Source organism: Dioscorea cayenensis, unplaced genomic scaffold (genome assembly GCF_009730915.1).
Source record: "Dioscorea cayenensis subsp. rotundata cultivar TDr96_F1 unplaced genomic scaffold, TDr96_F1_v2_PseudoChromosome.rev07_lg8_w22 25.fasta BLBR01001061.1, whole genome shotgun sequence".
In the NCBI taxonomy this organism is placed as follows: domain Eukaryota; kingdom Viridiplantae; phylum Streptophyta; class Magnoliopsida; order Dioscoreales; family Dioscoreaceae; genus Dioscorea; species Dioscorea cayenensis.
This window is the reverse complement of record NW_024087452.1, coordinates 1,563-11,998: the sequence shown is the minus strand read 5'-3', so window position 1 is coordinate 11,998 and position 10,436 is coordinate 1,563. Positions and strand designations below refer to the sequence as shown.

General features: G+C 37.8%; 1 protein-coding gene and 1 long non-coding RNA gene across 2 annotated transcripts; one reads left to right on the top strand and one right to left on the bottom strand.

Annotated features, from left to right (window-relative positions):
* The first annotated feature begins 202 nt into the window (after positions 1-202).
* On the top strand, positions 203-2,193 carry LOC120255555. The gene is made up of 3 exons (XR_005535035.1): positions 203-284; positions 1,414-1,473; positions 2,021-2,193. It is a non-coding gene; the product is annotated as an uncharacterized LOC120255555 (long non-coding RNA).
* A 6,463-nt stretch (positions 2,194-8,656) lies between these two features.
* Positions 8,657-9,890, bottom strand: LOC120255554 (ubiquitin carboxyl-terminal hydrolase 24-like). The gene is made up of 4 exons (XM_039263366.1): positions 9,713-9,890; positions 9,239-9,372; positions 8,969-9,160; positions 8,657-8,878 (listed from the first exon to the last, which is right to left on the bottom strand). Exons 1-4 carry the CDS (start codon positions 9,888-9,890, stop codon positions 8,657-8,659), a joined length of 726 nt encoding a protein of 241 aa, XP_039119300.1.
* Between the last annotated feature and the right edge of the window lie 546 nt (positions 9,891-10,436).

The window sequence follows — 10,436 nt, the reverse complement described above, 5'->3', positions numbered from 1 at the left end:
TTGGGCCGTTGGTGTAAGGTTTGTAAATTTCTTTTTTTCTTCATCTTTGATCTGGTTGGTCGAGCTGTTGGTGAGCGGGCCCCCATTGTTTGTCTCTTTGCCCTTAAAAACCGGATCTTGATGAGCAATTATTGGCATGTGTTGCTTTGTTTAGTTTAAAGGGGAGCAGCTCAAAGCTTGTTGTTGTGGCATCTTGGGAGGCTGAATTTCTAGGTTGTTCTTCTCTTGAAGCTTGGAGTTGGAGGGAGATTCTCTTCACCGGCGGATCCTCGGAGAGATTAAAGGTAGGTAATCCTTGTGGTTGTTTGTTTATTAGGCTCTTGCTTGTTGATTGAGTTTTTGATGGAGATACACCATGTTTCATATTTGTTTGAAGCATGACGAGTAAGCATGTTTTGTATTCATTACTTTAGCTTATCTTAATTAATTTTGTATGCATAAGTGTAGCTTTTAATCTTCTTGTGAACTTGCAACCTTGAAGCTTGATCTGGTGTTTTTGTGTTTGTTCATATTTTATAGCTTGGTGTTAAGCTTAATCCTTGTCTTGTTAAAAGCTTTGTTTAAATATGTTTAGCATGTTAAATCTGAGAATTTATTTGAGCATGTTGTTCATGTCATGGAGTGGTAATTAAGCAACTAGAGCATTCTTTTTGTTTTATTTGTGAATATATATATATATATATATATATATATATATATATATATATATATATATATTTGTATACATAATCATGCCTTAATGAGGTTCTGTGGTGTTTGACTGAAAAATTTCTGAATTTTTCGTAACCTGAAAAATCATGCTATTATGATTTATTTTTATGGCCAATATTTGTTTGGTTGGGTTTTTTTGAATTTTTAATTGTAAAGGTTTAATTGTGTAAGTATTTATATGTTTATATATGTATATAGGTATGCATGCATGACAGGCTTAGGAATCCTTTTTCTTGAGAATTTACACTTTCCGGTATTATTTTATATATATTAAGTTTAATTCTTTGAATTACTTTACATTTGTGTATGATTGTAAATGTAAATATTTATATATTCAGAATCATGAATTAAGATTGATTTTAATTTTGGATAGTTAATTGAAATTTGGGTGTTATGTTTAAAAGCTTTCTTGGAGCATTCTTTTTTGCCTAGCTAATGTTTTTTTGTGAAAAACCTTTAATTGCTAGCATGAACCGCTTTACTCATTTTTTTGGCATGCTATTGTGTTGGTTTGTTAATTGGCAAGTGAGTTAAGTATTTGATTTTTGGTAGGATAACAAGCTTCTTTTTAAAGGTGCATGGTTGTTCTATTGTCATGCTAGCTTTGAATTCTTTTTATTTGTTGAATTAGCTCGGGCTATAATTGTAATTTAGGCCCGGCCCAAGTTTTGTAACCTAAGTTAGATTATTCTGTCTGGGTAGATCCATACCAGGCTGTAGTTCACGGGACTTGGTGAGCCCAACTCTGTAGCTCGGAGCCAGGTAGGCTCTCGCACTATATAATTCCGTATTTCTGGCAATAATTATTATTTAATTATTGCATTGTTTGATAATTTTATTTATTTGCGTGGTATTTATGTTTATTTATTTATTTTCTTATTTGCACTATTTATTCAGTAATTCCTCTGTCTGTATTCCGTATTTTCTGCGGTTTTTAGTACATCTCCATTTCTGGCTCGCCCAGCTAGGAGGAGTAAGTCCTAGCCATGTGCACATGTTTTCTGTAGTAGCGCTACCCCCCGACTGCGGTCGAAGATCCGGCTACGGCTGTTGATATTCTGTTCTGTTCTGTTCTGTTCCGACTTCATAGTCGAAGATCCAGCCTCGTGCTGTTGATTTCTGTTATTAGCCATGGAGATGTATTTCTGCGTGTTTTTCGTGTTTTTGGATTATTCCAGTATTCTGCGTATTTTCTGTATTCTGTATGAAGCATGAGCTATTATTCTGCAATATCTGCTATACTTGTTGTTTTTCTGCGATCCTACTGGGCCCTTGTGGCTCATGCACTTTGTGTATTCTGTTTTCGCAGGAGAAGATCAAGTTTAGGTCTGGGGGGGTGTCAGAGAGTCGTATTGTCTGCGTTATCAGTATCTTGTTATTACCTGCTTGAGAGTGTAAGACTTGTATTCTGACTGTATTTGTAATATGCAAACTGTTGGATTGTATTTGTATTCTGTAGGGCTGCTAAAGCCCGTACTTGTAGTATGTCAGGTTTTCAGTACCCTATTTGTGCTTTTTATGTTCTATTCATATTTGCTTGTTAGGGGTTGACTCGACCGGGTTTTTCTTTCGAGGCCTTGCACCCGGTGGGGCCCGGGTCCCATTGGATGCGGCCGATCTGTCCATGGGCCCTGGGCTGGGGCTAGGGACGTGACAGTTAGTGAACTTGTGGTCTCTGTCTCGCTTCATTACCCGATTAGGCATCCCACAGCCAGGTTGTGGATTTCGAGGCATCTGTTGCTGCTTATGTTGCCGCTTATGTTGCCCTTGTGCAGATGGACCAACAGGCGTGGAAGATTGTGTTTGCTGTTGAATTTGAGAGCTGTTTTGTATAGGTGAAATTGCATTGGAGCTGGGAAAAGATGCTTGTGGTTGAGGTAATATCCACTGTTGGAGTTGCCTGCCTTTTAGGATATCGAATAGCATAGGCCTCGGCTCGAGGACTTGAATGATTAGAACCTTGAATATGAGTGTGAGGATTGCCCAATAGATGTGGTCGTTGATGCCGATGTCGATGCACTCGGGAATGTCCGAACAGGAGGAGAGACAGATGCATTAGAGAAAGGGCCACTCATACCATTGAAAGTGCCGACACCGGACCACTCCCCGAGAAACCCTCGCATTTGCGCTTCTTGCGTCATCCGCCTATGTTCCTCGAAGAGTTTAACCAGGCTGCAAGATCATGGCAATGGTAATCAGATGTGTTGACTAATAAAAAAACTTCTAAAAAGAGAGGAATTAAAAATAAACACACAGCAAAAATTGATCACGGATATTATACTCCACAATGTATTATCTATCATATCGTAAACGATCACAGATTAATGTACGGAATCAGTAAATATCAAAAACTTAAAAAAATAAACAAATAATATAACCAGGTTATACTAACGTAAATTTTTAATATTTATTAGCTCAATAGTGAGCAATACGATACGTAAATAATACTAAATACTTACCCGAAGCATATGCATAGTATCATGAGGCCTCAACATTGAGTTCCCTTGGTGAGCAAGTGATGTGGATTTGTAACACCATTTCCTAAAAAGCATCGCACTAGTAGGCACCATGTTAAGCATCCCCGGGGAATTTATTCCTTGAAACCCTCGCTCTAGGCATGGAGGGCATTTCCCGATTCATCCCACACATCATCCCCATCGCACTAGTACCCGGTAACATACGTACACCCCGATCCACGGTGTAAGTTTCGAGAACAGTGCAAACCAGATTGTCGAACATTTCTACCGAAAGCATTTGAGTGTATCGCATCCTTTGTCTGCTCATCAACGGGTAAAAGAAACAGATCTAGGCATACTATATCTCTGGGCATCCCTACAAAAATAATTTTAAAAATATAAGCAGATAATAGCAAGTGTGGATCACAGGTAATCCATCTCAACAGATCTTACCTAGAAGCAGACTTAGAGGGTTAGAAGGTGAAGGTAAGCCACTGCATAGGAGTATAGGACCATTCCAGGAGAGGTTTGTAACACATTGTTTACACTAATGGTAGGAAGAACAGGGGTTACGTGAGCCCCGGATGACTTGGGATAGCTAAACCACTTGTATGAGATCCCTGATAGGCAAGTGCAGTAACGTCTGCCTAGCAGCTGTTCGCATACGTTTTGTCGGTATTGAACCAACATTCAGAGCACCTGATGGTCCTTTTTCCAATCAATGTTAATGGTTGATTTCCTATTCTACTATCTAAGCATGGTTCACCCGACAAATTTGCACCAGCTTTCATATAATTTTTGTGCCATATGACTTTTATGGGAAGATTTTTCTCTTCTTGAGATTGAATTTTTGAAGACCCACCACTTTCAAGTGTTCCGGGTAAAAATATATGTGCCTGTTTCACCTTCCTCCTCTTCATATGTATTTTCATGATGTACATCTAATGAAAAAATAACAACAATGTAAGCATCAATAAACCAAATGATAAGCAGCAATAATAATCAACGACAGATTGATTACCGACCACGAATCACAAACGAGATGCCTCACAGTCCTCTTGATGCATAGAGTTGCTACTTCTCGGATTACGATCAATAAGTTAACATCTAAACTTCATAAAGTAAATAAATTGAACATGAGGGCAGTTATGAAAATTGTCATTCAAGTATCATGATACATAATCACAAAGTAATTCACCAGTAGGAACATTAACTAAAGGAAGTGTAGTGCAATCAACAAGGCTTCCACCAAACGACATGACCTCGGGAAGCTAAAGCATGCAGATTTTTTTCTCACATGCAAAGTGATCGTTATCCCATCTCTAACACCCAAGTTGTAAATGAGCAATATTACTAGCACAAAGAAGGCCCAACCACCGAGTAAGTACTTGAGAAACTACACACGGGATTATGTGCACATACTATATAAATTTAATGATCAACTCAAGATAGACAAAGTTAATAAAAATAAATAAATAAATGGCGAAATACAATGAAATAACAAACAAGTTCCACTGCAGGGATACACACTCGAAGAACCAGCAGATAGAAGAGCGGAAGCCGATTACTAGGGCTCAAATATCTCATATATGGAAAGGAGAACAGCAAATGCTAAATACATTAGATCATTGTGATGCTTGGGTCAAATGTGCTTAATTCCACGGATCATATAGTATAATTCACAGTATACATCAAATTTTTTTCAACCCACTACGGATGTCAAGAGATTAGATTTGAAAGCAGTATCATGTAATAAACCACAAAAGGAATTTCTTTTACCTTATAACGTAACCAAAGAGATTCAATGGATTCTCTGTAGGCTTGCATAGCGCCATAAAAAATGAAAAGAAGGCATTTTAAATGAAAAGAGAGAATTGGCCTTAACTACTAAAAATGAAAAGAGCTGGATCGAAGAAATCATAAACAATTATGATCATGCTATTAAAAAACAATTGCAGGCAAAGTGGAGAATAAACAAATTAAATAACTTATTTTAAAAAAAAGAAGGCATTTTTCCCACCAAAGAATTATAGATACTCAATACTCCAACAATTTCAAGTCTATCATTAATCAAGGATATAAAGAATGCCGAAGCCACCATAAAGCAGCAAACTTTCATACTTATAAGAGATCAACAAGGATGAGAACAAAGACAACTCCTCAAGCGAAAGGGGAAGGCAAAACACAAACTAAATCAAGGAGTAGAATTTGAGGAAAATACCATATGATGCGTGAATTAAATAAATCAGAAGGAATGGTAAGTTAACGCACCGAGCATAGTACTGTGCCAACAACATCACCAGGGTCCACTCCGAGACCCTCACAAGTACACAACACATCACATCATCCCCAAATCACTTCACTTCTTTTTAACCAAAAAAATCCCCAAAAAAACTCCCATGACCAAATAAATAAATAATAAATAAATAAACAAACAAGTCAAAAAATCCCCATGTCCAAATCCCCATGTCCAGGCACTAGAAACAACACTCATCTCCTAAATTTCACTGTTCGCACAACACTCTCATCCCCTCCACCACCTCATCGATCTCCTCACAACACATCATCATCATCCCCCAAAAAAAAAAAAAAATCCCATGGCCAAATAAAAGAAATAAAAGCTCTCAAAGAAAAGAAATAAAAGCTCTCAAAGAAGACCTACCTACTAACCATGGAAAACTCAAAGACTTTGATCACCTCCACCACGGAGCTAATTGATCATCACCAACACTCACGCAAGGCACCAATCCTGCCTTGATGATCATCATCATCTCCCGGCTCCAATCTTCTCCATGGTGGAACTTCAGAACCCTACTTGAGAATTCTACAAATGTCTGTTCTCTCTTTTATACTTCTCATCTGTTCTGCAGAAATTCTACAAATGTCCATCTGCAGAGCAAGCATTATATATATATCTTACTTAATTTATGTTTCAAATTAATGATGAGATCTAAACAGAAAATTCAACAACAAAGAGAACACCTAACAAGCCCATTCTCAGTACACTCAGGACACCTACACCAAAACCCACCTCCATATCCATATCCATATCCACCACCACCACCACCATCACCATCATCATCATCATCCTCCACAAACACTTTACAACTCCCTGAACACCTCCCACACAACACAAACCTCACTTCTCCACACTCCTCACTTTTCATCCAAACACTCATCCCCTCCACAACATGTCACTTTTCATCCAAACACTCATCCAACACATCATCATCATCATCATCCGCATCACTAACACATTAATCAATAAATCCAAAAATCCCACGCCCACATAAAAAAAAACAACTAAAAAATCCAAGGAACAAATAATGGAAAAGAAGACCTACAAACCATGGAAACTTAAAGACTATGATCACCTTCACAAAAGAACTAATTGATCATCACCAACACTCACACAAGGTTCCAACCCTGCCCAGCCCTGATGATCATCGTCTCAGTTTTCACCACGGTGGACCTCACAGACATCACCCACACTGCATTCCTCTCCGAGCACCTCACAGGCATCACCCACTGCAGTCCTCTCCAGCCTCACACATCACTTGTCTCTAACCCAAATAAATCCCCAAATAAATCCCATCCCCAAATTATAATAATAATAATAATAATAAAATAACTCAAATCCAATGAGCTTTAGAACAACTCAAACCCACTCCGAATAAATCCTCAAATTAAATCCCCATCCCCAAATAACTCAAAATAATAAAAAAAAAAAAAAAGTCAAATCCACATGACTTCTGAACCCACAACTCAAACCCACTCACAACAACACATGATCATGCACATCACTAACACACATTAACTCAATAAATCCCCAAATAAATCCCAAATAAAAAACTTAACACACACACACAAGGCGGCCTCCAACCCATGGCCTCATCATCATCTCCGATTCTCCAGTCTCCACCACGGAACGACTTCAGAACCCATGAATGTAAAATTGAATTATGCTCTCTTGCTCTCTGCCTGCCTTTTTATAGAGAGGTTGGTTGGGATTGTGGGGTAGTAAATGAACGGGGGAGATTAATAATAATTGATCACATTAAGATTGATCATTTCATTACAATTTACAAATCCAAAGGACTAATAAAAGATATAAATTTTTTATTCTTCACATTGAGAATAAACAGTAAAAGAAGCATTGTTTGAGTGCAGTGTAGGAACAACACCAAAATTTAAACACATAAAAGGACTCTCATCTCCCTCCACATCCATTAAAAACAATTTGAAGAATATATTTATATATATAGCATTCATAGTCCATAAAGCAAGATGAATATCATTACAAGCCTTTTTTACAAATAAATTTTCCAGCATATGTTTCTTGTATTCTAAGAATTTACAAGTGTTTGAGAAAGAAATCAGTGAAGTTTTCAAAATATGCAGCCAATCAACATTTCCTCTTCCAGCAATCCTTGTAAGTCAGCAGCTCTTCAATGGCATCCTATTCTTTCCTGTTCACTACATCAAAGATATCAAAACATTAAAGTTACAGCAGAAATAAATTCCTGCATCAAAGAAAACTGACAGAACTAAAAGCAAACCAAAATAAATTCCTCTGCCACTAAATAACATGCAGAAAAAAAAAATAAAGAATTGTTACAAGGAGAATATTTACATACCTTCACCTCCATGACTTTTCTTTCAGAGTTCATGCTTATTCAGCGTTCAAAAAATTAATTGGGAGTCTCAATAGTCCAAGAAAATTTCCAAAATGTCAACTAAAATATTCAATCCCAATAAAAGAATAAGTTTCACTCCTATTTATGGTTCCTCCCATGTATACGCGTTCAGTCCTTCCCACTTCATTTTTCTTCGACTCGGATTAAGTTATGCAAACAAAAAACTTATTAGACAATGAGGTAGCTTTCACAATGAGGTCGGTAGCTTTCACACATCCCCTAAGGTAGCCCTTTCTCCCAGAAAAATTAACAACTACACATTGATGCTGCATACTATCGAATCACTCAAGAGTAGTTTTCACACATCAAAAAAGGTAGCTCTTTCTGCCCATCGAACGGTAGCTTTCACACATCCCCTGAGGTAGCCTTTTCTCAACTTAATCATCATAAACACTATCTGATCACAAGAGCGGCTTTCACACAATAAGGGTGGTAGCTATTTCCGCTCTAAGAACAGTAGCTTTCACACTCCCTTGAGGTAGCCCTCACTCCAAGTAAATCATCAAGTACACAATCCTCAAGCATAGTGTCTATTTACCTTAGAGCGGCTTTCACACTATAAGGGTGGTAGCTCTTTCCTCCCTTTAAACACTAGCTTTCACACACATGGTCAAACTAAGTCACTATTCACAAAAAACTTCCTCCAAGCATCCAAATCGCTACATAGTAAAGACTGCACGCTCTAAGAGTGTTTGAAGGAGCCAAAAACAAAGTAAAACCAATGATTAACTCAAGAAAGAAATTAAAATCAACAAATGTCATTTTCCTAGACTAAGAGACTCCCTATTAATGCTATATTTGGCCCTGACAAGCGCAATCACAACAACATAATCGCTCGTACAGAAGAATATAAGCCTGATCGTGGAAAACATCGCTCGAGCTAACAGGTGCGACCTTCTCATCATCGCAGAGCATCCATGGGCCATCGGGGTATTTGATGTCGGCTGTGTAATGTCCTGTGGAGGATTTACTTCCATGGTGGGTGACACTTCCCACCAGTTCATACAAGATTCTCTGCATAAAAAATCATAGACTCAGTTAATTGTGTCCTATTAAAGTCATCGTAATCTGTATTTAGATAAAGAAAAATATCTGCTTGCTTACTTGATGTTGTACGGGGCTGGCGAGAAGATCATTTTCAATCTCCAAATCCGACGGGAATTTAATTGGTTTATCAAACTTAACAAATCCAGAACCAGAATTCTCAAAGCTGAAACGCATAAGATGCAATATTAAAATCCTGGGAAGCTTTTCAATCTTCGTTGATTTGCCGGCGCTGTTTTTGTCCTCATAGTCCTGCATATCGTGCATTAATTTTAAGCACAAACATCATTAAATCAGAACTCATATGCAAAGTTTTTAAGAGACGCCTACCTCAGACGATCTGTATCCTTCATTGTTTTTAATTCCAAAATATAATCTCAGCGAGTCCTTAATGGTGTGCACACTGCTGCAAGTGATGTTAAGGTGGAGCACAAGGAACGGCTGGACAATCTCCAAAAAGGGATCTGCATTTTCAGAATCGTGTGGCATGTTCAAAGTTACTTATCAAGGAAACCCTATATGATCGGAATCTCTGAATTAGCAATGAATCAATTATCGCATTGTAACAAATTCATTCTTTTCAAATTGGATGTTTTCTTCGCAATGCTGCGAGCAGCATCAATTAATATCAACAAACACCAATCACATGATGTTGCAATGAATCAAACCAACTCCTATAGTCAATAAATCAAACATGAAAGGGAAAGCTTATGATCATATTTGCATTGAAAAGTATCACACAAGAAAAATAAAACAAACAACAAATCATAAACAAAGTTTATGAATAGCGGTAAAAAAACATACCATTTGGTTCGACGATAGTCCTTCGTTGTCCCCAGAATATATCACTTAACTCCGATGGCACAGATTTCTTCTTCCATATAGCAGGTGATTTATTGTTTCTTTGGATCGTTTCCCAATTGTCTTGAACAGAAGAAGAGCCTCTCAACTTCAGCAACTCTTCATGCATTTCATTGATCATAAAGGCCAAAAATTCCTGGGCATCTATGTTTTTCCTTCCATCAGATGGACGTTGGGGCAAATCAGCAATGTATTTCCTGATGATACCCTTAAAGATGATGCTCGCACTGATTGGTTCCTGTCTCCCATTGCTTCGATAAAATGGGATGTCAAACTTTGCGATCAAGCTGGAAAATGCATGTAACGTTGGATGCTCATCCTTCAAACACAATCAAATAATTTGTTGATCATTGGCAGAAAAAACTAAAGTCAGAACTATAACATTGTTAGAGCTATGCAAACTCAATTTGAGAGAACGATTAGCAAATCAAAGTACCCTCTTAATATGGCATTTTTCGAGCTCACACACCACCTGAACAAACGGTGTGCAGGAAAGTAGAGCTTGCAACGTTGAATTGACGAGGCTAAGTTTTCCAGGATTTTTCAAGCCTCTCGGTGTCATAACATCCATACCAGCTTTGGCAATAGTACCCTTTTCCTGATTGTCAACAACAATAGAGGCTACAATCAGAAACATCAACACTAAAATGAGCAATTACCGATCGTT

Coding starts and splice junctions, on each gene's coding strand:
- LOC120255554 (XM_039263366.1), bottom strand. CDS start 9,890: ATGATCAATGAAATGCATGAAGAGTTGCTGAAGTTGAGAGGCTCTTCT. Junction 9,373..9,712: donor GACTATCGTCGAACCAAATG/GTATGTTTTTTT, acceptor CTGAAAATGCAG/ATCCCTTTTTGGAGATTGTC. Junction 9,161..9,238: donor AAGGATACAGATCGTCTGAG/GTAGGCGTCTCT, acceptor CACGATATGCAG/GACTATGAGGACAAAAACAG.